Genomic DNA, 27,885 nt, shown 5'->3' on the forward strand with positions numbered 1-27,885 from the left:
TTTCACTGAAGTGAGGTGTATGCTGTGAATGTATACTGAGGAGGAAAAATGTAGACTAGTGTTTTGTGTGTGTATAGGTATGTATACACGTGCGCACACACACATATACCGCACCATTTATGTATGTTAATTGCCTTTAAAGTATTGATAAATATAAATCTTGCATATATACATAAGGACATGATCCTGTGCCAATGTACACAAAATAAGTAGTGAGCTGTAACCGAAGCAGGGTAAATAATTTCCACCAAGGCCGGCACTTGCAGTGGTTAGCCTTAGGTACTTGTTCTAGTCAAGCACGTGAACTGCTGAGAAGTTACTGAGCACCCCTCCTACAGCTTTGCAGCATCAGGGTCCAGCTGTATAATTGTTGGTTTAATACAAACTTCTGTAAGCTAAAGAGCATCTCTAAGTCTTTCTGTATTTCCTCCTACTCTTTTACAGCTGGTCTGAATATATATATATTTTTTTTCTTAATGGTCGCACAGTTATGAGTGGTTGAAACAAAGCTTGTTGTGCTTGGTCTTTTTTTTTTTTTTTTTTTTTTCTTTTTATTGGAAATCAATGAAAGAGACCACTTCTAAATTAGATCTGTGTATCAGTGCTATAAATAAACTTACTGTGCTTTGCTGTTCTGCAGACAACTGCAAATCTAGGTGGCTCCTAAATTAAAAGAAATGTGTTTTGTACCTAATGATCTTTTGATCATTCTATTTTTTTTCCATGTTTTTGTTTCTTTTATTTATGAGGATTTATGTGCAATTTGTAGTATTTAGTCTTGTGTTGGTAGTAAAAAGGAACAGACGTATGTGCCTCCTTGATTTAATTTCAGAACATGTGAACTTCCATTTATGTGGACTATATTGAACAACTGGGATCATTTTGGTCAGAGCTAACTGTTTTTTGTCACTATCAAACAAGGGAGACACCAATTGCTAATTTGCCCATTGACACTGAGTTTATCACTCCTTCAGTGACAGTTTTGTAGGCGAAATAAGCTGTCAGCTGTAATAAATTTGAATATTAGGCCTAGGTTATTAATAATACATCTTTAAACGTTATAGAGCACTGAAGTAGCTTACTCACTGAAAAATACTAGTTTCCTGTCTCCCTCTGATCTGCTTTTATTTCATGACATTTGAGCACTTCTGTTGGTCAAAGTATGCAAAGTATTTGCATAAGGACAACTGAAGTAATTTATTCTTAAATTAAAAGGCTGTAGGGAAACGAATGGTTTGAATATGCAAAGACTTTTGAACAGTGGGCTTGACCCACTAAGTGCTAGTCTTGGTTCTCATTGCTAACCTGCAACATCTATTCCTCGGAGAAGTTCCTAATTGCTTACTTTTTGGTGACTAGTTGCCCTTCTGAAATGGCACCTCTTGAGATCACAGTTGGAACAAACACTTTAGTGGGGGCAAACGGTTGAGAAGGTAGACTGGACTCAAATATCACCTGAATATAACATGAGAAAAAGTGGAAAGTTGATGCGTTTGGTCTTTTTTTTTTTTTTCCAGTAGCTGAACTTTATCACCTCATTTTCAGAGTTCTTACTGAATTTGAGCAAGCACTTTTTAATGTTTGCATATTGCTAGCAGTTGGTTTCATGAGTGGCCTTTCTATGATGTATGAAAGCCTAAGTTAAAAACTAGGTTTTATGGCATAGCAGGAGAGTTGTAAAATGAGAGTGTAAAATAAACATGTGAATGTAACATGGTTTCATTCAAACGTTTTTCTCAACCTGGAAAGTAGTTCTCTCTAAGTGTCTATATAGAAAGTGAAATCTTAAAGTGAACTCCCTTGAAATGTGTAAATTTCTTAAACTTTTTCTCTTCTTTTGTGCGTCCCTTAGGTTGAACTTGAAGATGTCCTTAGGGAGAGATATGGAGCTGGAGCATTTTGATGAGCGTGACAAAGCGCAGCGATATGGCAGAGGGTCCCGGGTAAATGGTTTGCCCAGCCCTACTCACAGTGCCCACTGCAGCTTTTACCGAACCCGTACTCTACAGACCCTGAGTTCTGAGAAAAAAGCCAAGAAAGTTCGTTTCTATCGTAATGGAGACCGATATTTCAAAGGGATTGTATATGCCATCTCCCCTGACCGCTTTAGATCCTTTGAAGCTCTCCTGGCTGATCTGACCCGAACTCTGTCTGACAATGTGAATCTGCCCCAGGGAGTGAGAACAATCTACACGATTGATGGCTCCAAGAAGATTTCCTCCTTGGACCAGCTAGTAGAAGGTCAGCAGTAAGATTTGGAGGTGTAAAGTTGTGTTTGAGTCAGTGTTTGTTTGTCTAATCTGTCAAGTTTTCTGCAAATAAGGTGATGGTGGTGTTATTGATAAAGAAAGGATCTTCAATGGTATGACTAGAATTCTGAATGTCTTAAATTGTGCCATGATACATTGTTGGCTTGCTACTTATTTCCTTCTTGTTGAAAGGAACTGACCTTTCCCTTTCTGTTAACCTTGTGTTTATAGTCCTAGATCTTGAAGATCGCATCTGCTGCTGCTTTTGAACTTGCATGTTTAAAAATGCCAATGAGAGTTTAGTCAGTGAAACTTGACAAGGTCCATGGTGCTGATGAAACCTACATGAAATTTAAGTTCTGATTAATTTTTTTTTAAATTTCTTTGTACCTAATGAAGAGCTCCAGCTCTTCCCTACAAGTAAACGTGCCTTAAGTAAAATGCTCTCCACTCATGGAGTGGCATGAATGTAGGCAAGCTGTTAAAAGAGTAATGTTGTCTCCACAGTTCAGCTAGGGTAGACTGTCAACTTTTCTCCCCTGTAGCGTTTCCCTTTTCCTCTTTTCCCCAGTTCATTAGCATCCTTGTGTTGTTTTTAAATGAGGTTCCTGTACCTGTAGGATGAAGCATTACCAGTGATTTGGTCAGAAATGACTTATCTTGGTCACTGTCAAACATCAGAGTTGCAAGTTGCTAATTTGCCCATTGACACTGAATTCATCACTCCTTCAGTGACAGTTTTGTTGGCAAAAGAAGCTATCAACATTAATCAATTTGAATAGTAGGCTTAGGATATTAATAATACCTTTTACAAGTTTTACTAATTGCTGAAGTAACTTTTACAGGATAAATGCTTCTGGCTTGCAGTGGGTTTCTTTTTTTGTGTATGTAAGCAATAACTCCTTGTATAAAACATCAGAATCTATAACATCTGAAAGCATTAACTAGCACATGCCCATGAATAAGTTTTTTTTATCTGTGAAGTTTAAATGCAGGTGCTTGACTGTGTTCAAAGGAAATAAAAGTGGAACAGTCTTTCCATTGTTGCTTCCATACTGCCTCTATCCCCAGTGTGACATGGACAAACCTGTAAAGCATGGATCTGTAGCCACTGGCCAGCCAATTTAGAGTTGTAACAGAGATTGTAATTTCCATTTTTAGCACCAAGTGCAGTATCAGGATGTAATGAGAGGATCAGAAGAAGGTTAATGTGGGGAGAGAAGAAGGAAAGGGTAATGCTGAACAAGGTTCCTGAAGGAGGAACGTATCTTTGCATAGCAAGTGTTCAGCCATGGTTGTCTCCTTTAGGTGTCATAGCAGAGGAAAGCTTTTTAAGGAGGAGTTTTGAGAAGAGGATATTCGTGATAATCCTCCTTGCATAAAAAAAGAGAGTAGGAGATAACAAAAAGAAAATCGAAGTGGTGTAAGTATGGGTTTTTGGGGGTTAGGACCATAGGTTTAGTGAAATGGAAAGGAAATTGGTCTTAAGATCAATGTTATGAATTCTAGGGTGGAGTTAGAACTGTATTTGTCAGGACAGTATTTAATTGGTGGAGAAAATCAATTTCTGGGAGGAAAGACCAATATTAATCAATATCTGTTTAAAAGCAGTGTTTGTGTGTGTGTTTTCTTCTCAGTAGTGATATAAATAATTGTGCTTATTTGATTGGTATGCTCATGAAGAAGCAAATGTCATTGATGTTAACGTTGATTTGCATAGTCTTTTGCTGCCAGTCAGAATCAGCTTTTGAAAAGAAATAACTGAATGCAGAACTAAATTCAGCAACCTATAAGACTAGTTTATTTTGGCATCCAAGAGAAGATTAATTCCAGTTATAAATCAGTCAGTCAAAATAAATGACAATACCAAAGCATAAATTTTATTTTGAAGAAGGACTTTGTGATTTCTTTTAGTTCTGTGGAACTTTCTTCCTTACGTTTTCAATGAACACATCCTCCCTTCCTGTCTGTAGTTCAAGTTGGACAGTCTTATTTTTCATGTGCCGTTGACACTGGAATTTACAGAAGTCAGTTTGTTGCAAGTAGAGAGCTATCTCTTGTTTCATCTGAAAGGGGGCTTCTCTCTGTTTGTATAAAACTGCAAGGTGGGTTATTTTGTTCTATTTCCCTCGTTGAGCTTCACTGTAGAGTACAGGTTCACATATTCTTATCCCAGTGATGTTTTTTACATAAGCCCCTTCCACTCTTTACTGTAGAAATTTATGCGCGTTTGGCTAGTCTGGTACAGCATTAATTAGCTTGAAGCTGTGCTTTGTGTTTAAATAGCTGGAAAATCACTTGATTTTTGCCTCTTGCCAAATGACATTTGTGCTCAAACTATTGAAATACGAAGCATTGCTTTTATCATGGTGAGATTATTCTCTTACTGTATGAATTAATCTCCTGAGACGTTTATGAATTTAGGGGTTTTTTTGTTTGTTTTTTTTTTTTTGGTGAGCATTGATTTTAGTGATTGCATTGCATTGCAAGGCAAATGTGTAAGGCCTTGATTTGGTGTTGGTTTTTTGCCTTTATGCCTGTGAGGAAGTTTCTGTACTTTTACCTTCCCATATGGTACATGAAGACACAGAAGTAGCTAGCTCCTGGGGGAAATAAGACAGCAGCCACTGTCTTTCATCCCAGAGCTGAATACATAGAACTGCAAGAAAGATAGTCCCAAAGGAACAAAGATTGTAAAGGAGCTGTTTTGCTTCAGTAATACTTACTTCTGTCCTGCATACAGTTCAGAGCTGGTATGGGTGTATGCTGGTGCTGTGGGTTATTTTGAGGTGCATGGACACTTCTTCCCTTCGTTTGAAACTAATGACTTCTCTAGAGTGGTGTGGTTGGTTTGTTTTGGGTTTTTTTTGAAGACTTGGGGCATGTGAGATGTGTTGGAATTTGATAACAAGGGGATATACTATTGTAAAAAGTTTCACATGCTCTAACTTCTCTTTTCCTGTCACCTTAGATGAAGGAAAGAATGTAGTGGCTTCAGATTACCTTTTCTTTGTCAGACCTGGTGTTCAGGACCCTCTTATCTTTAAAGAATGGGTTCCAAATGTGACATGACTTTAGTCCCTAGATATGACGTGTAATCAAAGTGTGTAGAAACAATAAAGATGAAGCTGCTCTTAAGGCTGAGTTGTCTAGCTGTAAACAAAATCTCAGGGAAGGACTAAATGCCTTTTGCTTTTCCAAAAGTGTACCATCTTTAAAGCTGAAGGCAGAGGTGCACTGGTGCACCAATGCAAAACTACCATTGAACAGTATGACAAGAACAGTAATGGATCAGAATGAGCAGGATAGCTCTGAAACAAAGAGCGTTATTTGCAGTTTTTAGTTCTGGGGTCCTGCTATATGGAACAAAGACCACAGAATCAGTCTGTAGGCAGAACTGCATCCCTTTCTTGTTAATTTCCATTATAATATTACCTCAAAGTCTTGGGTGTGAATGAGAATCAATTGTTTTAAATTTCCACAGTACCTACCACAGAAAGTGAACCCTGCAGCAGAGAACTGTCAAAGACAAACCAAAAACCCCAAACCACAAGATGAGTGAGAGGGTACTGGAAAACAATATTGTCACATGTTGATATCAAGTGCACTGCCAAACTATTTTAAAGACTTGTATATGTGTGTGCATGTTTTATGTAGGCATAATGGCAACAATAGTTTTAGGGAATAATCTGAAATAGAAGAATGAATGTGTCTCAGGGATTATCTTGAAGCTGCAGTCCTCATTGAAGGAGCGGTTTGAAAGAGCGCAGATACAGCCATTACCAGATTTTAAAACTGGTGTAGCTGGCTAATAACTCTTGGGAGATGTGGCCCTCAACTGCAGTGGCCGAGGAGATGATGGGTCATGGGGACTGCAGGAAGGCTCTTGCGAGTGGAGGCAGGCAGTTTGTGTTCGATGCAGCAGAGAAGCTGCCTGCCAGTGGAGGGTTCAAAAGGCAGTGTCTTCTGCTGAAGTGGTGGGCTGTGACAGAGTTCCTGACTGTTTTTGTATGTAGGTCTTGTTACTCCCACTGTCACCTCATTCCTCTTATCTCAGCTTTTCCCTTCTCTACCTGCTACTGCTGCCTCCTTGACTCTGCCAGCTGCTCCAGTGGTGCTGGTGAGAAGCCCAGCCAGGCCCGGCTGTAGGAACGGATTGATGTGGTCTCTCATGTGCTCTGGAGCTAATGCTCTTTCTTCTAAGTCATGCCTACCTCCACAGCTGAGAAGTGATGGGCTGGAAAGAGTTATATGCATATGTAATATGCCATCAAAATAATCATAGTAAAGTATCTGTTTAAATGTTTGTAGAGCTGAATCTATGTGGACATTTGTTTATAGGATTGAATTTATGCTGGATATTTACCATGGACTTGATCCAGGGCTATCAAAGTTTGTGAAACTTGGACTGGATCCTGTGGCAGAAATGCCTACAATCCTTATATTGTTTAATAAACAAACAGCTGAATAATCCTGTTGCATAAAATGGTAGAGCGTTGTTCTGGCACTGTTTATTTGATTATTTTATTTCATGAATTTGAGAAGATTTATCCATCAGCCAGTTGATTCACACTGTGTCTTCCTTAACTTCTTGGAAGATCCCATGGTTTCTTATTCTGGGTGCTTTCCAGTTATTTTGTTTAAGCTTACACGATGCCTATCTTGCTTGTAGCAAGACTGCAGAAATTTTGGGGAGGCAGAGGGAGAAGAAGTATGTCTTTATTTTTTCGCTTGGCTTTTGATGAGGGGAAAAAATAATTTTTAGTCTGAACTGATCAGAAGGAATGATATGCAAAAGAAGTCCTTTAAAAGGTCTGAGGAGATATAATTTAAAGTTTCTGGTGCATCTGATTGCTAGGTGAGCATAGGTAGGTCAGATTTATTTCTTGTAGATGGTCCATCTCTTTTGCACTGTTGCATTTTTTTTCAGACACTGCAGAAAGACATGGCAGCAGTAATGTAGTTTAAGTAGGTTATTGCTCTATTAACTAACACATTTGGGAACTATCAGGTACTAACTGATGTGGCTCAGGTCATCTTCCTTTTTCAATCTGCTCTGTGTGGAGAGGGATAGTGAGAATTCTTTGTCCTTTCCCCTGAGAGATTGCTCTCCTGCCTTTTGCAGTGCCAAAGGGTGGAAGTGAAGAAGGGCAGGTGTGCCTGTTACACGGAGTGCTTGGAGGTGCCAGTCCCTTCCCTGTTCTCTTAATCTGTTTATTGCCCCATCTGTTGGGGGAAAGGGACAGCAATGGATGACTGCTGTACTGAGAATCCTTGCCAGGATGCCTCACCACCAAAGTGTGCAATTACTGCAGTTCATCCATCTCTGGTGGGCTTGTAAATTAACTTTCTTTTCCTTGTATGTACTCTCCTGTGACTAATCAACGCTATTTTCAATAAATTGGCAGTCCTGCTGCCTGACAGGGAGAGGTTGGTTGTTCCCTGTCTGCTTGTATGATTGAAACAGGTTCTTAAGTCCTTCTTCAGGGTTTTCGCCTAAGACCAGCTGGTTTCTTTATGAAGCCACTTCAGGCCAAGTCGCCTTTAGCACAGAAAAGCAATGCAAAGAATCCCCTTTAAGAGCTCATGCCTTGATCATTCTTGTAGTGCGAGTATCAGCAAGCTGAAGGAAACAAACTAACTGCTAGTACCCCTATGCCAAAGAGGGAATCAAACACTTCCATCAGAACAGCTCCAGTACTTAACAGGCAGTGATTCAATGTCTCTTTAGCAGCCACCCTCTACACAGATATTACTCTTAAAATTATGTTTTTAATACATGAAGCATGTAATGAAATTCTGTTATGGCCTGTAAGAACTATCCTTCAGTGTCACACGGCTGTAGTGGTTCAGCTGCATTGAATTTTGACAGATGTGTAACTGCAAGTAGTAGGTTTTTGTGCTTGGTTTTTTTTTTTTTTTTTTTTTTTTTTTTTTTTTTTAAAGCATGAACTGTGTTTTGGGATCTGTCCTTCTGCATGATTAGCTTTCTGATTAGCTTCTCAATGCTAAGATTTATTTTAATTGTTCCACATGGAATTTCCTGAAGTGTCGAGTACTTGCATGACTTAAATTGCAAGATTACTGGTTCAAAACTGGCAAACAAACATTGTTTATTTTATTTAATTCTTTTTTAAGAGTTAAGGTGTTGTGCATTTCAATTGCACTGCTGCCGTGAAGAGGCAGGAGGGCTGTCAGGCAAGGGATACTTTCTAACATTTAGTAATGACTATTTTCCTAGATGTCAGATATCCCAAAACAGCTGGAGGTCTTCCCTTTCTTTTTCTAATGGCTATTGATACTGTAATCAAGAGTCAAAACTTCATTAGCGACAGCTGACTGTGCTGTGAATCGCTCATTCCTGTCTCTTGGGGAACCGCAATCTAACAGACGCTTTAAGCGGGCTGTATTTTTTGTGCTTTTGTTTAATCCAGCGTCTCCAAAGATTCTTTCATCAACATGTGTTTTGTTACAAGTCATCTAGTGTCTGGAGATTGTGACCTTCTTCCTCCAGCTGCCGGTTAGTCGTAGCCAATGTTTGTGGGCTGCATTTGTGCCTAGGCCTGACCCTGAGTAGGAGCTGATGGTGCGCAGTGGGGTTACCCCCAGAGGTGTGGTTTTCCTGGTGCTCTAAAGCTGGGGAAACCAACTTGCTGCTGGTATTGCCCATTTGCAGATCACAGCTTCTGTCTCCCCTCAGGTACAGGTCACAAGGGTGACGCTGTTGTCTGCGAGGCATTTGTAGCCAAAGGTTACCAAAAATAAAAAAGAAAAGAAGACAACTGTGTTGTCACCTAGTAGTTTTGGTGAGGAAGCAGCTGTGAAGGCAGAGGGTGGATTTATTGGACTAGTAAGTCATGCCCCTTGCAAAACTTCTTTGCAGTCTTCTCTCCTTAAGGTAACTGAAAAACAAGAACATGGAAATCTAGTTGAAGGCTTCTTGTGCTTTTCTTTGAGATTTCCTCTGTATACAAACACCATGGATGCTAAAGGATTAAGCTAGACATTGAAATTTCTGGCTTCTGTCAGGGTGGGTCCCACCTTCAGGAAATTTAAGCTTATATTTGAGTTTCTAGTGTTTGAGTACTTACTATTTGCTGGATGTCACCATGAAACAGGGTTTACTGATCTTAAGATCAGATAAAAGATACTTTTAGGACATAGGAGTTTTGTCCATTTAGTTTTTGTTCTTGCAGTCCTGGCCCTTAGGACCACTGTGCATGAGAACTGCAATCCCTGGCTAACATCCCTGAAGGTTTATAAGCCCCAGCACTTTGCTTGAAGTATAAACAGTCTTAAATAGCAGCATTATGGGAGTAGTGGTATTTTCATTTTCCTATATAAAAAAAAGCTCTTACTAAAGATATTTAATCTTAAAAGGACTCCAGGATATTCTGTAGCTAAATACAAGCCTTCTCAAGGGAAAAGAACGTATCTTGGTGCAAATATTTTATTGAAATAATATAGTGCAGTTGGAAATGAAGAAAGAGAAAACAGTCTGATGTTAAAACAATCCCATAGCTTCAGTGATTGTATTGGTCTTTTTTTTATGGCCATGCACACAAAATTAGTTTTGTAATGAAGACTTGGCGTGCTGTTAAATGCTACAAGGAACCCAGCTGACCTTTAAATAGAGGTGGTATTAAAAATCATGAAGGGTAACTAAAACAGTTCTTAATAAACTAAGTGTAAATCTTCTGAGTCCAATGTGTATGGCCATTTGTTTGTGCACCTACCCTTTGAGAAGTGAGTTTTAGTATGAAGACTTGTTTTTACAGAAATAATCATTTTCATGCAACTACACTGAACAGTTTCTCTGATAGCTCTGAAAATCTCATTTTTACTCCCTTTCTGCCTTGTCCCTGAGAAGTTGCTGGTGGATTTTGAGTCTTAAAGCAAACACAAGTGGAGACAAGAATAAGTTTTATTAAAAAAATTCTGAAAAAGACTTCTGCAAACTGTTTTATAGAACAGATATTTACTGTGTTGAGTGCAATCCTATTCATAGTAGGATCTTTTAGTTGTTTTTTTTTCCCTACAAAATGCTATTAATGTTTTTAAAAACTTGTTAGTTTTATGGATGTGGTGTTGTGAGTGCATTCTGACTTTGCGACTTTGCAGTAATTGGGTAGCTAGTGCTAAAAAGATTGGACAGGGACATGGATAAAAGAGAATGTGTACTGTTGTATCACTCTTGGATTGTTACTGTGACTAAGCCTTTCTGTTCCGATGTTATGGTATATATCTGTATCTCTCTTTCATATATATACAGTGGATAAAAGGCTGAGCTTACGTTTGTCTCTTATAAGGTTAGTGTAAGCGTTCCATTTCATATTCCTTCCTTAACACTTTAGAGGTTATTGCAATCTGCAGATTAACTTGAATTTCCACGATGACTGGTAAGCATTTGAATGTCTTACTTCAGCTCCCACTCTGTATTTTGTTCTGCTTTAAAAGAATGATTTAAAAAAAAAAAAACCCAAACAACAAACAAACAAAAAAAAACCCAACCCAAAAATCTTTTTATGGTTCTTACTTGATCTTATGCTGTCATAGCATTTATAGAATCATAGAATCATTTAGGTTGGAAAAGACCTTTAATATCATAGAGTCCAACCATAAACCTAACACTCCCACCTCTTAAACTATGTCCCTAAGTGCTGCGTCTACGCATCTTTTAAATATCTCCAGGGATAGTGGCTCAACCACTTCCTTGAGCAGCCTGTTCCAATGCTTGATAACCCTTTAAGTGAATAAATTTTTCCTAATATCCAATCTAAACCTCCCCTGGTGCAACTTGAGGCCATTTCCTCTTATCCGATAGCTTTTTAGTTGGGAAAAGAGAACAACACCCACATTGCTACAACCGCCTTTTCTCCAGACTAAACAATCCCAGTTCCCTTGGCCACTCCTCGTAAGACGTGCTCTAGACCCTTCACCAGCTTCATTACTCTTCTTTGGATGCTCTCCAGCACTCTTTCTTGTAGTGAGAGGCCTTAAACTGAACACAGTGTTCAAGGTGCGATCTCACCAGTGCTGAGTACAGGGGGACGATCAGTTCCCTTGTCCTGCTGGCCCCACTATTTCTGATACGAGCCAGGATGCTGTTGGCCTTCATGGCCACCTGGGCACACTGCTGGCTCATATTCAGTCAGCTGTCAACCAAGACCCCAAGGTCCTTTTTCGCTGGGTAGCTTTCCAACCACTCTTCCCCAAGCCTGTAGCATTGCATGGGGTTGTTGTGACCCAAGTGCAGGACCCCACACTTAGCCTTGTTAAATATCATACAGTTGGCCTTGGCCCGTCCATCCAGCCTGTCCAGATCCCTCTGTAGAGCCTTACTACCCTATCAATGCTCCTGCCCAACTTGCTGTCATCTGTTGTTAGCTTTTCTGCTCAGTGGTCCATCTTCACATGTTGCTCTGACTTCTTTGTCTTCTCTTGGAGTCCTTCCACTGCCTTTCTGATAATCACTGTACAGTGTGTTGCTGTCTCACCTTTGGAGCGTCATGCCAGCAGACTTGAACCTCTGTTGCATCTGAGGCCTCATGTCCCGTGGATAGCTGCCCCGCCCCATTTCTTATATGCTGTATTGCCTGTGGGGTTAGGTGCCCTGAAACCTTAAAAATTGTGTCCAGAAGTAAAATGTAAATACCTGTTTTTCTTTTAATAATTAAACTATGAGTCCTCTTTCCTTAGGGTAAAACCAGTAGGAAAATCTTTGGTTCTTATGTGCTTTTCAGCATAGGAGGTTCACTGCTGAGTTTTTTTCTGGTTTTATTTTAATACCTTGGGCTAAACTGCAAACACAAAGGCCTCTATGCTGTTAGCATACACTGAACTACTGAACCCAGAAGAATTAAAACATCTCACTTGTTTTTGTGGTATTGTTCAGGATAGGATTTTGCATAATTTGTAATGGAGTTTAATTGCAGGCTGCCAGAAGGTGTGGTCGTGCTGGATCTAGTATTTTTTAATTTGGAGGGTTTGGTGTTTTTTTTTTTTGTTTTCCTTTTTTTTTTAGCCAGAGGGTTAACTGGATCAGCTTATTATCTTTGTTACATTCAATCAGATCAACAAGCTGATCCCACTCACCCCATGCAACTGGCAGTGCAGTCACTCAGTCAAGCTGAAGGGAGAGGCTGGGGGAACCCAGGCAGGTGCCCCTTTCGCAGCAGCCTGCAGCTGGGCTGGGTTAAGCTGTTACTGAGCAGAGGCGTGCTGGTGTTTTCTGGCTATGGTATAGGTATAGTTCCCCAGAAATTGTGTGGTAATTGCAAAAATATTTTTATTGTAGGTAATGTTCCAATAGAAATATGAGCTATAATCCATTCTTTTTTCCTTTGACGTGTGGTAAATTTGTTGCAAGGAGGACTCTGTAATTACTATTCCTTGCCTTCCTTTCCCTCACATATTAGATATTGAGTCAGTAGAATAATACAGTGAGATTTCTTGCCTACATATCCTGGGTTTATGCTATGCTACTTAAAGCTTTAAATAATCAAATCTCAACAAATCTCACATGACACTTTCACCCACCTTTTATAGAAAGTTGCTTGTAACCTCTAGTTTTTAACAATATTTCATGTTATTTCCTCTGAAGTGTTTGGGGCCTGCTGTTTTGTTGGGAGCAGGCCATTTAAGCGTGAGGGCTGGGGGACTACTGTGATAATGCACTGGGGTTGGGCAGCTGATTAGATATGAACACTACTTACTGACAGCAGCAATTCCCACTGCAGATGGTGTTTTCTGAAAAGAAAACTGCTGCTTTCAAGGATTTTGTTAACAGCATTTTCTAAATGGTTAGCTGATGTGTCGTCTTTAAAAGATATTTTATATTCTGTAGCATCTGGGAAGGGCAGAGATCAATACTTTATGCACTGTGGGTCAATAATAAGAACAATGTTTAATAACTTGAGAAGGATTTAATTTTGTATTTTTCTGTTGCTTTTTTTTTTTCCTTGTCTATTTCTCTGCCTGCAATCTGACTTGCTGGTCTGACTTTTATGTTTCCACAGGGGAAAGCTATGTATGTGGTTCCATAGAACCCTTCAAGAAACTGGAGTATACGAAGAATGTAAATCCAAACTGGTCAGTGAATGTTAAGACAACTTCTACTTCTCGTTCCGTGCCGTCTCTTGCGACTGCTAAAGGAGGTACTCCAGATGCAAAAGAGAATAAGGATTTCATTAGGCCTAAACTAGTCACTATCATCAGGAGTGGAGTGAAACCGCGGAAGGCAGTCCGGATTCTGCTCAACAAGAAGACAGCACATTCATTTGAACAGGTTCTTACTGATATAACTGATGCCATCAAGCTGGATTCAGGGGTGGTTAAACGCTTATACACACTAGATGGAAAACAGGTAAGAATTTTCAGGATGATCATTCTCAGCATGAAGAAAATAGAATTTTCCACAGGGAAAAGAATAGTACGTTAGTAAAAAATTACTTTTCTGTAGAACGTAGAACCATGTCTTCCACTGCTTATAGTGTACTTTAGATCTATGAGCAGTTCAGGAACGGATCATGAAGCATTACTTGACCTCAGTGATGGTCTTGCCTTTTATGATAAATAATACCCCTAAATCTATCAGTTGAAAGTGTGATGTGGTTTTGGCTCTGCGTGCTGGAAATGTAGGATGAAGGATGTCATTTTAAAGAAGCCCATTCTGTTAATTTGTTTCAGCTTTTTCTTGCAGCAGTCTTATGGTCGTTGTACTTGCCTTTCCATAAACTGTAAGAACAGTGAGGACACATTCAACCATCATAAATGCAGGCCTACTAGTGTCCAGAGTGACGAAATGATGAGTATTACTGCAGCTAGAACGGACCATGAAGAAGGTGCAAGCTTAGAAAATGAGTGAGCTTTCTTCCTTTTTGCAGAAAAACAGGTAGGGTTATGTGTGGTGCCTGCATTTATTGAGGAGTCTCCTGTAGGCTACATGTTATTTCTTCTATTAAATACCTTCAAGCAGTGTCTTATTTTTACTGACTTATTAAATTGCAGTAGGGTGAGATTTTGAGAGGCTTCTTATTGAACTTGGGGATGGAGGGACAAGAAAAAATATTACAGAGTAATCCTACTTCTTTTTTGTCTTTTACTTTATTTGTAATTTATCTACGGACATGTATTAATTATAGAAAAACTGGAGAAGCTGTTAACCTGGTGAAGGACAAGACTAATTTCAGCATGACCTGAATTGATTTAGAGCAACAGTGACCCTAGAGAAATGAGGCAGATATTTGCACTTACCAATGTAACTTATATCTCTATCACTTCTTCAGTTTAATAAAACGTGGGTATAAAGATGTGTGAACAGACTCCCTGAGAAGCTAGAAACTGCTGGAGACCAAGATATTTCTGCTGTAATATGACTTTATTTTACAGATTCTAGGTTCAATGATTCACAAATGTACAGCTAGCAGTGTAGCTGTCGGGAGATGCAGCAGAATATGCTTGATGCAGGAGAATACTCGATCAGCTAGATCCAGTGATGGTCCCTACATGTCTGCAGCTACTGGGGTTAATATGCAGGCATAGCTCTGGAAGTAGCTACAGCAGTACCCCCTGATCTCAGAGAGGGCTGTTTAATGGGCAAGCTGCTTATTCGGAGCAATAAGGTTCAAATCAGGGCCAAGTCTGGATTGACCAGAAGTCCCTTCCATCTGCTGTTCTTTGTCACTAACCTCTGACAGCAGTTACAGACAGTAGTTCAGTTCCTGGTGACTGCATATGTGCCTGTAATGATCCCATTACTGTGACTTCATTTGGGACTTTGACCTGGAGCAGAAATGTAGATGTGAAGTTCTTTTTGCCTGCAGCGAAGGTAAAGTGTGTGTCTGGGGAAACTCTCAGCTCCTGTCCTTCTTACCTTCCCTCATGCTCCAGGGAGCACTAAAGCTAGTAAATTTGAGGAAGGAGTTGGGATTTTAAAGCTGCAGAGGTCAGTGGTGGTCTCTGCTGTGACCTTGACAGATCTCGAGTGACTATTCCAGTTTCTTCAAACCCACTCAATAAAAAGGGACACCTGTCTGTTTTTTATTGTGTATGTGTAAATAAACTTGTGATTTAGCTATGAAGAAGTGCAGCCTGGAAGGATGCCAACGTGTCTTGTTGTCTCCTAGATAATGTGCTCACTCACAGTTTTGTTTTTATTTTTTTTTAATATTCCAAACTCTCCTTTAATGGTTGTGCTTAAAATGAAAATATACCTTTACACCTGCTTTAGAGCTCCAATTGCTGGGAGAAAATAGTACTATCCTACTACTGGGGGGAAAGGGAAGACCAGGCTTTCCTGCCTCTGATGTTGTCAAGGTTCAGTTGTCAAGTCATGGAATTTGAGAATGAGCTTAAATCAGTGGTGTACTGGGGCACTTGTTACCTACCTCATAGCCTGAAACCCTTGTGTCTGAAGGCTCTCCCAGGAGACTGATGTCTCCACGCACTTCTTCCCATTCTGGCTATTCACTTGAAATTGCATTCAAGGGGGCAACAGTAACCTTACTGGTAAGGGGCAGGGTTTGGGGGTTGGGAGGTGTGTGTGTCCTGCCAGTGCAATGGAGACTTTGCTTGCTGCACGTACAAAGCCGCTTTGCTGGCAGAAAGGGAAATGAATGATCCTGTGCTCAGCAGGAGCAGCCTGTTGCTCACCCCTGCGCGGGGAAGTCATTGATTTCCTGTGCTGCTAGGCAATTGCTGCTCCATTTTTCTCTGCCAAAAGCCTGATCTCCCAGATGGCGTTGGGGGCATGATGATGGATTTCTTTATTGCTAAAATCAAGCTGTGAATGATTATTGGCAGGAAATCCATGGTAAATCCAAAATTTTTCCAGTAGTGTTTATAGTTGGGAACTTCTACTATGACTTGTGTTGGAGCTTGGAAGATTCTGGAAAAGCCTGTGTTCATTGGTTAAATCTGACAAATCTGTGGTTTAGTCTTTCATCGCTAACTTAAAAAGCAATAAAATCTTAAAACTCTGAGCCAGAAAAAGTAATTTACTGTGAGGATAAGAGAATAAAGCTCTCCTAGGATTATTCTTTGGGAATGTAACATGGAGAAATGCTACTCTGTACAGTCATTCTCTTGTAAGTTATTTTATGAGGCCAGCACTGGAATTGCCCATCTGTGGCAAAAACTACTGTGAATCCCATAGCTTGTTAGTACAGGTGGGCAGTGAGATATGTATACTGTTGTTGGGTACTAGCATTAGGTGCCAAAGCCTAATAAAAAGAAAGTAGTAGGAGTCAATCTCAACTAGACATCCAAGTCAGGTGGCTGTCCTGTACTGACACTACACATTGAGGAACTGAGCTTAAATGCTCACCCCAGCAGTCTGGTTACTTGTCATGTTTTGATTTGTATCTCTAAAAGATATTAATAAATATTATATTCAGTTAAAATGAATGTAAATGATGGCCTATGAAACTTGATGACAATGTAAAGAGCTTGTTTTGATGAGAGATGTTGTGCTTGGACAATCAGTAGGTGAGGAAAGTTACAATTGCTAGGAAGAAAGCTCTTCCATGACATCCAGTTGCTTCCCCTATCCCCAAAATTCCATCTTGGTTTTGAAAAATTCAGTAATTTTTGGTGCACCTGATTCTTTGTGGGTATTCCTGAGAACTCCAGGGAGCTTGATTAAGTAGCTATATTGTAGTAGCCATTTCAATTTTTTAATGCTGTAATAGCAGAAGAAAGGGAGAAAAAAACCATCAAACCGAAACAACAAAAAAATCAAAGAAAACAAACCCCAACAAAATCAACCAGTCTTGTCTCATTGGGTCAGTGACAGTTCAGAGACTGAAACTTTGTTTGCCAGTATTGGATAGGTACTTACTTTGAATTTCATGCATTTAATTTAGTTTTGTTGAAATGTGTTTCTCCTTGTTACAAACAAGGTGTCTAATGGTTTATTTGCCTTTCCTTATTAACTCATCTGAATCTGTATTTCAAGGTTTCTGAAAATTTAGAATATAATTTAATTTGTGCAGAAAGGGACACAATATACAACTGTAATCTGATCATGTAGCACATTGATGCCCTGCATTTAGTATAGTCTCACAGTTCAATTATTAATGATTCCTTAAAGCCAGATAGGTTTTATACAGTGTCTAGAATAATATATATATTTAATGGATATGCTTATTTTTTTCTATTGGTACAAGGAACAGATGCTGTTCGTACTCTAGAGGAAGAGATAGAATCACTTCCCTGTAAGATACTGATGGATTTAAAGGAAATAGCGAGACTCTCAGAAGTGTTTAACCATCTTATGAGCCCAGGCCAAAATTAAAACCTTTCCAGGGTGGAGGTCTTGAAGTGTTTTCCTTGCCAATTTTACTCTGTAAGGAAAATAAAAATACAATGGGTAGGTTTAATGTCTGCCTGTAGGAATTTAGATCACGAGGGCATGCTTTTACTGTGGATATTACTCATTTTTGTAGATTAAAAGATTGTTTAAGTACGTGAAAAGATATTGTTAGTGTTGACCCTTAATATTCTCAGGTACTTGTGCAGAGAAGGAACACTTTCTCATACTGAAAATGTTTCTTTACTGTAGCTGCACTGTTGCAGTTTGGTTTTTAACCTTCCCGTAACAGAAGGTGCCATTCTTAGTTAGATGTGCATTAAAATATGGCTTTGTAAAAGGCAGCGTGTGGAGACACAGTGCAAACATCAAGGGTACAAGCTGCCTGTGGAGACAGAGCCCGGTTGCTGTGTTGCAAGCTCAGTTCTCTGGTTTCTGTGTACTTACACACTTCTAGAACAACACCAGTGACTAAAATGGGAGAAAACTAGCGAAGGTCACACATAGCAGCAAAATTGTGAAACAATGCCATTTTTAGAAGTGTTATGGTGTGTTTATTTGTACAAGGTATTTACAGTTTGCATGTTTAGACAAAGACTAAAGTTTGGACAAAAGTGCTTTCTCACCTTGTGAGTCCTCTATTTGCTATTGGCAGAACAAACATCTGGTTTGTAATGGGACCTAGTTATTTGAACAGGTTGTTTGTTTAGCTTACCTAGATGCAATAATGCAAATTATTTTTCATTTTATGCATTATACTGTGGATTTGACTCCAGACAACTGAGTGGTCAGCAGTAGAGATACCAGAATAAAAGTCACTATCTGATTTATTTATATTTAAAAAAATATGTTATTACAAATCAAATTACCTTTACAAAGCTACTATTACTTAAAGACACACTTTACAGAAGTGTGTATGAGAGGTGTAGGGTGGAGTGGGAGCGAGTCCCTTGATAACTTTGCTATAAGCCATTGAAATAGCTAGTAAAAATTGTGGCTGCAAGGAACGTGAATGTAGCAGTGCTGGAAAGCTTGAAGCTTCTTCAGTGAGTGTAATATGCTTTTGTTTTTTTATTGGAACCCCACTCTAAAAGGGATATCTTATTATACAAACTAACTCCCTTTCCTGTGGACTCCTGTCTGTGAAGACACCTAATAATCTTAGTTTTTAATAAGGATTTAATACTAGTGTTTTAAGAAAGTACTCTCAAGAAGAAGAAAGCAACTGTTTGCACCTACACCTAAACTGAGCATATGCTTTTTTATTGTTTTGTTCTTAACAAGTGGAAAACATTTGGTAATAATGTCTGTATTCTATAGTAAATTCTTGGCCAAATCTACCCTTCTGTAGGATGGATTAAAGATCTCAAGTGTCTTTCTCTGTACACCTGCATTGTCCTTGGTACAGAAAAGCCTACATAAAGCAACGTGTAAGTATCATCATGAAAAGGCATTCTCTACTTAGCATTTGTGTAGTGTATGTTGTACAACAATCTAGACAAAATGAATGATAAACAAAATAAAATTTATGTGCAGCAAGTGACTCGTTTTGTTTGTGCTCTGCAATTTTGATTCATATCAGCATTTGTAATCAGTTCCATTCGTAATATAGAAGGCATATTTAATTTTAAGGATGACTGCTTGTGCGTGTTCTTTTTATTTATTCTTTAGTTGTAGTTACAATCCGCTCAAGATACACACAACTTAAAAATATTCCAAGTTTGAGAAATGTGGACAGTGAGTGGTGTTTTCTTTTCTGTGTGACCTCTCTCTCGAGTGCAGTAACTTTAACTTCTTTCTTTGTTTTGAAGGCTTTGGAGCTCCCTGCCAGCCACAGGCATACAGAGTTGGTGTTGATTGACAAGAGAACCGTGGTGAATTCTCTGTGAGATGTAGCTGTGCAGATACTAATTGGCTGGGAGCAAACATTAAGTAAAGGTGGCTTCTGCAGATCACACAAGCATTTTAACAGGGAAGCAACAGCTAGGGAAACTTGTGCTTATGCTTTTGGGGTGGTACTTTAATATTGCACTACCACCTGGGGACCTGAAACCCATTGTGCTTACAGTATACAAGCTGTTTCTTCCTGACTGGCTTCTCTTGTGAATGCTGGATGGTCATACCCATCAGATAATACCCGTGCTGCTTGGTTTTAGATATGACGTTTAGGGCCCTATCTGTGAGGTGCTGACAGGCCACCATGTTATGTATCTGTGAGAGACACTCTCCAAGAAAATTGAGCTTCTCTCCAGCTTTTAATGCACCTCACTTTCCCTCCTTCCTGCCTGCAGTATATTTAATAGAATTTTTTTTTTCTTTCTCTGGAAGACGTATAATTTCTTATGTTGATCAAAATTAGACATGATTTTGGGGAGTGACTTAAAAGATGAGGATTTTTGCTTAATACTGGGGAAAAAGGCCCCTTGAAGACATGATAGATGAAAACAAACAAACAAAAATAATCAGTGACTGAAAACTACCTATCTCAGCAGGTGATGATGGACTCTGGGGGATCCTGGAAGATTCTCACAATTCCTGTTGAGAGAAGTGGACTTCCATTACAAATTAAACTGTACTTTAATAAGAAAAGGATCAAAATCTAGTACAAAAATAATGCAAAGACATGCTCGAGTAGACAGTTTGCTGGCAATTGGTATTATGCTTGTATTAGAGGAAAGATGTGATAGGTTCTTGAACCCTTGTGACTCTGGGTAAGCTGTTTTGATGTCACGTTATGACATTGACTAACAATTTTAATTGTTACTCAAATAAAGCCTTCTGTAAAGGAGTGAACAGAAGCCCTTTCCTAATTGAAAGCAGTGTGTTCATTCATTTGTCTAAGGTCGGTTCCTATTAAGCTGAGACTGACAACTGTGTTGCTCCATCTCTGAAAGCTCTCTCACAATAGCAGTTTCCAGGGTTGCTGACTGGCATCCCTTAGGAACTGTATGTTGACGTTGAAAATTAAGAAGAGAAGATGCCTTCTTTTGCGACCTTTAAACTGGCATTCATGCTGTGCAAAAGCAAAGCTGTTATTCATTGAATAGGAGTAAAAGACTTGCATATCTGCTTCAGTATGCTTTAAATATCACATAAGTTGATCTTACTGTCTTATAAGAATATCCAACTTCTCATTAAAGAGTTTATGCACAGTTGGAAGCCTTTTTTTAAGGAAGAGAAATTTCCAGCTCCTCAAAGGTGGAGTATCGTAATGTGCAGGTGTGAGGAAGGGTGCCTCAGTGGGAAGGAGATGGTGTGGTCATTCAGGATTATCAGTTACTATAATGAATATCCTTTTCCTCTACATCTGGACTTTGCTTTATTGCTTTAAATGTACAATATAACTAAGAAGAGCTGCTCATCCAGTTAATTTCTGATTTGCCTATTGCTGACTAGAGGTGGGGAGATGAAAAGCAAATGGAAACATCCCAAACTGTATGGTCTTGGTGGTGGTGGTTTTGGATGTGGGTTTTTTTTGTTTTTTTTTTTTTCCTGATTTGTTTGTTTCACCAAGTCCTCTTTCACGAGGACTTGGAAAAGTGCTTGCAGATTTCTCTGATGATGCTGCACAACTATTTTGTGGAAACAAGTGTGTGATTACTGGTGATCAATGAAAAGAGTTTTCACTGCTCAGTAACATGCAGCCCTCAGGACCAGACAGGTTCTGTCAACGGCTGAAATCTTTTTGTGATGCTTTCAAATAGTAGTCCTCCTAAACTTCCTCTGTTCTGCTCTCCTGTCCTGTTAAGATACTGTGTTTCATCACTTTCACTGAACGAGCTGAGCTCAATACTTTGAAGACTTTACAGTGTATATTGTCAAACTGTCATGTTCACTGGAATGATTTTATTTTTATTCTCTGAAGCTGTTATTTTTAGTAATATTTTTTCATTGGCATAAGTAAGTGTGGTGTGTATTTCCTTTCTCTGAAGTGGTATGATCTAGTAAGACTGTAAAAAAGGGTGATGAATCTTGGATTTGCTAGGTTGATTCTGTCCTTCTAAAACTAGTTTTTACAAGACCAGCCATTTTGCAGAATTCTAAGCATCATCAAAATGATGCTTAGATTTTTTTTGTCTAACGTGTGTTTCTTTCCTGAGACATTAAATTATACTATTCATAGGAAAAAATAGCACTACATGCAGCTTATTAGAATTTACATATTTGCTTTCTAATGTAAGCATTTTAGTATAATTCTATCCTCAGATTGTTGGGCCTTGAATTTTTGCACAAGCACTTGGAAGACCTTTAAGATCTCTTTTGAAAAAGTTGAGAGTATAAACTAAAGGCTGATAACTCTTTTTAATCAAACTGAAGTTTGGACAGCTACCTGAAACTTAGTGCAAGTGTGTCCTTGATCACTTATTGCTTTCCATTTACACTTCTCTTCAACATCTTTCTGCCAAGCTGTTGTGTAGAAGAAAAATCTTCTGTGAATGATGAATACTGAGAGGGCAAACTACATAAATATTCTGTCACTAGCCGTGTTTTCCTGTGAAACCTAATCCTTTCACTTTTCTCCATCTGTTTATAGGAACAGATATCTATCTGTAAAACACCACAAAATGTAATTGATGCTGGCAAAATAGTCCTAAAATTACTGACAGTGGAGGAAATTATAGTGACAGGACACTTCTGTAACTCATTTTTCTGATTAAGCTTTTATGAACTCATATTCTTTTCTGCAAATGTAGTCAACTGTGAAGCATCATAATTTTTTTTTTTCAATACTTTCCAGCTTTAAAAGCCATGCACTTTGCTTTCTCTTACAGCGAGTGATGAGAAACCCAAGTGTCTTTGGATATTCTTCTTGGTCTGGAATTGCCTCTTGTGGTTCTTTTTCCTTAGAGCAATGACATACTTCTCAGGTGCTCATCAAGTTAATCAAGATGAATCCAGGTCTCTACCTCTAGAAGGATTCTATCTTTAAATGAACCCTACCGTGTATAGAAGTTGGACATGCAATTCTGTTTCTTTACTATGCGTGTCCAAGCATTTTTGCTGTGAATTTCAGTAGAAGTAGAATTGAGACTCAGAGAATGTTCAGGGACAACAATATTAAGTACTATTAAATCAGTGATATGAAATGTATTCTGCCTCTTTCCCCCTCCATTCCTATTTAGGCTTCAAACTAATTTGTTCAATCCTGTAGGAAGTATTGACTTAATCTTTTCTGAATCTATGTCCCTGCTACTGTGTGCCAGTTCACAGGGACAGAATGTCCAGACTCAATCAGATTTAGGAACTAATACAATTACCAGTAGGTTAAAATATTTCCATTGTACTGAAAGAAGACAGTAGTGCTCTGAAAATGGTTTAGATTTTTATAAAAAATCAAACTCTTTTGAGATTGTTTTCCTGATGTCACTGGTGAATGGTACGTGACAAGGTGTATATCACATATAGTTTGTTCTTAAATTTTATTAAGTGCTTTCTGTTGCATTTTTTCCACAAATAAACTTTTGAGGTAGGTCAGACAACCTGCTACGAGGAGATGCCTTTGCTTGACAAGGCTGCCAACAAGGGAATCAAGCTTCTTTTGTAGGATTGAACTTTTGAGGTCATACAAAGAAGTGCAAAATTGTCCTCAGGGACGTGAGACAGAACCCTGCAGAAAAAGGTATGGTACTTTACACATAAAAAAAAAAAAATGAGCACAGGTAGGTATGAAATTATTGGAGATAAGGGAGTTTAAGTTTAGAAAGCAAGACAGAAGACTGTAGTAAGCTCCCACTGGAACCAGCAAAGCATTATAGGGTTTTGAATTCAGAGTTGGATGTTGATGAAAATAAAACTCATATTAAGTAGTTAAGGCTGATTACCTCTCCCAAATCAGTTATTCTGGTGGATTTGGTTTTCCATTAAACGTTGGGTCTCAGAAACTTCTTTTGTATAAAACTCTTCAGAGCTTTAAGGGCTTTAAACTGTAAGAGACATTTACTCATTGAGTGAATGGAGAGTGAAATCTCAGTTTGAACTGCTTTTAATTATCTTTTTGGCTCAGTTTAAGCAATGATTTTCTCAAAGCTGCCAGACAGTAGGGGAAGATTGGGGGCATCTTGTGGAATAGTCAGGGTAGAATGCCTTTGATTAAAAGTGAGGGAAGACAGACATTGCCTGAAATGCACATGCTGACTTTTAAAGAGCAAACATTCTTCTATTTGAAATACTTTCACCTGCCTTCCCTTGCAGCCAGGTTATGTGTCTGTTTTGCATTAATTTGAATTGCAAGCTGCAGCTGCTGCTATATAGCATGCATCCAAAAGCTAAACCGTTGGCACTTTGTTTATTCTAGTTGTCCCTGAAATATCCCAGTGTCTCATGTTCTCTTCCTTGATTTCTTATCTGCCTCTGAATCACTTGTCTGTTTCTGAAGGTTTTCTAGGAGACTCCTTCATTTTCTTTGCATTTTTACCTACTATTCTTGTGTATTTCAGTATTATCTCCTTTTTTTTTTTATTTCTAGTTTGTTTAAAATCTAGCAAATTTTGACAAATGGCACTGTCTGTGGAGTTTTTTTTCTGTGTGTGAAATGGTCTCCTGAGTTCAACATCTAGATTCTATAGTCCATCTCTTATTCTGTTGTATGTCTTGTATGCTTTTAATCAAGATTTCTTTAACCTTCTGCTGTTTCTCCGTGTATGAAATCTGTGTTTGCATCTTACACCCACACAAAATCGGAGTTAAAGCTAATGTAATATCTCTAGTGTTTAAGTGGCATACTTACATGCTCCTTGGAGAGGAAATAACTTTGAGAAGGAGGTGAGTGTAACACGCATCTGTTGCGGGAAATGATCCTGGCGACGATCATGGCACACTAAACACTGATAGTGAGAAATCTTGTATTCGCATGAGAATAAACTCATGCATGCTGTAATTCTGTCTTGACACTTAAGAGTAAAAAGTTTAAAAATATAGAAGCTCATGATCATGAAAAAGTCCATATATGACATGGTTGATTTGGATACAGAGTAGTCTATTTTCTGTGCAGTTCTTACTGAGCTACATGGGCATGGATAGCATCAGTGCCTCTGTATGGGTGTGATGGTGGTAGCAGAGTTTACACCTAAGCAGTTGGGTTTAGGGTGAGACCACCTGGAATAGAAAAAGGCACTCTATTATTTCCTGTTGTCTGAGTAGTCCATATTGCTATCTGAAATGGTACTGTACTTCTGTTCTTTTATTACTACTTAGAAATACCTCCTATGCTCCAGCACATTGAGTTTTCTATGTATTTGTGAAAAAGAAAGTGGCTTATAGGCTTTAAGGAAAACAATTGATATTTGCACGTTTCAGTTTCTAACCCAGAACGTGTCTGTTCTGGGGCAGACTGAGGAGCATTACGAATACTCTGGAGGAATCTATTTAAATAGAGTGTGATCTTGATGAATTGGGAACACGAACTGCAATTTGTAAAATTTAATAAGGCAAATATGAAGCAGTTAATGTAGGAAAGAATAATCAAATGGCCTATCAGAAACAGCGGAACAGAAACCAGATGAGAGTGCAGTAAACATGACATATGAAGGTTTTTAATGCAAGAAGTGTTGAACATTGCTATGAGGTGATGGAAAAATGCATCTATGTAGGAGAATGGGAGAATGGGACATAAAAGTAAGGAGTGTTTAGTGGTTGTGCAGTTGATTAGTATCTTTATGAAAGCAGTTGTTGACATCTGCTTTTTTTCATCTGGGATAGGCAAACTAAAATTTCTGTAGCTTATGTAAAGACAATTGGACTAATACTAGCATTGATTGCTCTCAGTATGGTGAGCAAAGGTTGAGAGAGACATAGTATCTAAAGGGATGAAATGTGAAGAACAGGGCTATTCTAACTGGCTGAGAACTAGGAACATTGTTAACTGAACTTTTCACTTTTTTTTTTGGTTAAATGTAGCAACCAATACACTTGAGATGAACATTCAGTATCCATAGTATGGACATGCCAAGCAACTAGGTGAAGCGTCTCTGGGGCTCCAATTCCATAATGCAAGACTGAAAGGAAATAAAACCTTTTATAGTAATGTGTAAGTATTCCAGGAGTTAATAAAATCTGAAATTTTCAGTTAAAGTATCAAAATGAATACATTTATGCAATAACTTTCGCTTCTGACAAAAAGCTATTCAGTTGAATTTTTTTTGAATCAGACAATTTCATTAAGACATAAGCAAGAAAGAATACCATGAAGCTAAAACTGATTTTTAAAACATTTACTAAATTTTAAATGTAGGAACGAAGAAGCAAATGGGTAAAGATGTATACGAGTCATTATAGACGAATAGTTTTTGTAGGAATAACACCTTCCTAAAAAATGTTTTCAACCAAAATTATATTGCAGCTTTATTTAAATCTTGTTTAAGCAGTATTTAAATGTGAGGTCCTGGTAGATAGCCTCTTGTGTTTTATTCTTTGGTTGTTTGTAGGGGCAGGGAGATGATGAGAACAAAAGGGTGAGACTTTCCTTCGTCTGGCAAGTCTTCAATGACACTGTAGGAGGAGTAGCTTTTAAATCAGTGGCATCACTGTAAAAAAACCAAACCCTTCTATCTGCAGATGGAGGAGGGCTGTCCTAGAAAAGAAAATTAAGCTCTAGTTTCTCTTGTGCTGAGTCCAAGTGAATGGCAGTCATTTTTCACAGCATACAGTAGGAACTGCTCTCTTAAATGTTATGGAAGGAGGGGGAGAGGAACAACTGAATGTCACATTGTACCTCTGTAGGAAAAGCAAGGCTTTAACAGTGCTTCTTTTACAGGCAAATAATCAGAAGGATCACTGCAATAAGAGGCAGGTGCTCTGAAAATGACCTATATTGTGACTATACTGATTGAACCTCTTCACCGCTGCCTCCAGTTCCTCCCCTGGACAGGGGACGTTCTCCCTTGTCTTTAGTTTCAAACTCCAGCATCTTGTCCTGCCGCAGCATTGGCACAAGAATGTTACGATGTTATGCAGCCATCAAGCTTACTTTTTTTTCTCTCTTTTTTTTTTTTTTTTTTAAGCAACCTGTCATGACTTAATATCTTTCTTAAATCGTGAAATGACAGGCAGCCAGCCTTACAGCTCCAAATTTTTGCTCCTGAAAGAATCTGGGTAGAGTGTGTGGGAAGTTATTGTATCCCAAATCAATAGTAGTCTGTCTGTACAGTATGTGTTTCGTTCTTTGGGAACAAAGCCTCACTAAAAACGTGTACCAACTTTCCTTAGCTTTTATTCTGTATTATTTTAGATAACTCCCTGGAAATAAGTCTTTAAACTCAGTACAAAAAAAACTTCAAGCAGATTAGAAAAGATGACAAGTCATTTTCAGCTTGTCAGGTAGAGCTGGAACAGTTTTCTGAGGTGCAGTGGGTGTGTGCTGTGTTAGAAAGAACTAAGACACTACTTCAGCCTGCAAGGTTAGGCACAGAATGCTGGATAACAGTTAAATGGGAGGCTTATGCAAAATAAGACTGAGACATTTTGCTTTTAAGGTGTACATAATTCCTTTTTAAATTAGTACTTTATTCAGTCACTTAGAGAGGTAGAGAAGGAGAGGCTGATTATTTAGCAGTGGACATGAAGATGAGCGTGAGGCTGGATAATCTGCCCTCCGTGAGGTGGGAGATGCAGACAGAAATTGAGGGGACAATATAAAGTCCTGGATCATGTGAGGAGGTTGGAACAGTGAGGCTAAACACAGCACAGAAGGAACAGCAAGGAGAAAGGAGTTTGTAGAGAGCAGCACAGAGCTACTGAAGAGATGCAAAAAGGTTGCTTGACCCCTTTACACAGGAGCCTGTGTTACATGTAGGTCAGGAAAATGAACTGATTTACAATCTCGTAAAACTCTTATGGGGGCCCTGGGAGTAGAAGGGTTGTTGGTAGGCACTGCAGAGGGAGAAGCAGCTGTCTCTGGCAAATTCCAAATAATGCATCCCAAACAAGGAAGAGAGAGACCCAAGGATGGTAGATGTTCCCCCGTTTCCAAAAACATAACAGGTAAATTTAAAAAGTCTTCTACCTCTGCATAAGCTGTGATGTATCCAAGTATTTATATTATGCATTTAGAAAGTCTGAAAACACTTTAATTGCAGACATATCTCAGGAGTTAATCTGGTGAAGCTGTAGCTGAAGCTAAGTAAGGGCTTTTAGAATAAAAATTTTAGCAGACAAAAGATTTAGTAGCCTTAGTAGCCTTTTTTTTTTGTCTCATTAGTGTAACTGTAATTTGAGGCTTTCGTCCCTTCAGGCAGCTCTGTTTTGTATGACTTAAAAATCTGTAGGCTTCATATTCTCAAACATCCTTTCTCAGAAAAGACCTAAGTGCTGTGAATAACACCATTCTGA

The 27,885-nt window shown here is 38.8% G+C and overlaps 1 protein-coding gene across 4 annotated transcripts in view; it reads left to right on the forward strand.

The window, feature by feature from the left end:
- Nucleotides 1–27,885, forward strand: part of DCLK1 (doublecortin like kinase 1) — a 257,253-nt gene that overhangs the window by 1,484 nt on the left and 227,884 nt on the right. For all 4 annotated transcript variants that reach the window (XM_086771976.1, XM_086771974.1, XM_086771975.1 and 1 more), the window contains exons 2-3: nt 1,853–2,241; nt 13,268–13,614. In XM_086771976.1, the coding sequence (XP_086628102.1) occupies nt 1,866–2,241; nt 13,268–13,614 (723 nt within the window). In that variant the 5' untranslated portion in view covers nt 1,853–1,865. The remainder of the gene's footprint in view (nt 1–1,852; nt 2,242–13,267; nt 13,615–27,885) is intronic.

The sequence above is a fragment of the Chlamydotis macqueenii genome, chromosome 1 (genome assembly GCF_036417535.1).
Source record: "Chlamydotis macqueenii isolate bChlMac1 chromosome 1, bChlMac1.mat, whole genome shotgun sequence".
Taxonomy (NCBI): Eukaryota; Metazoa; Chordata; class Aves; order Otidiformes; family Otididae; genus Chlamydotis; species Chlamydotis macqueenii.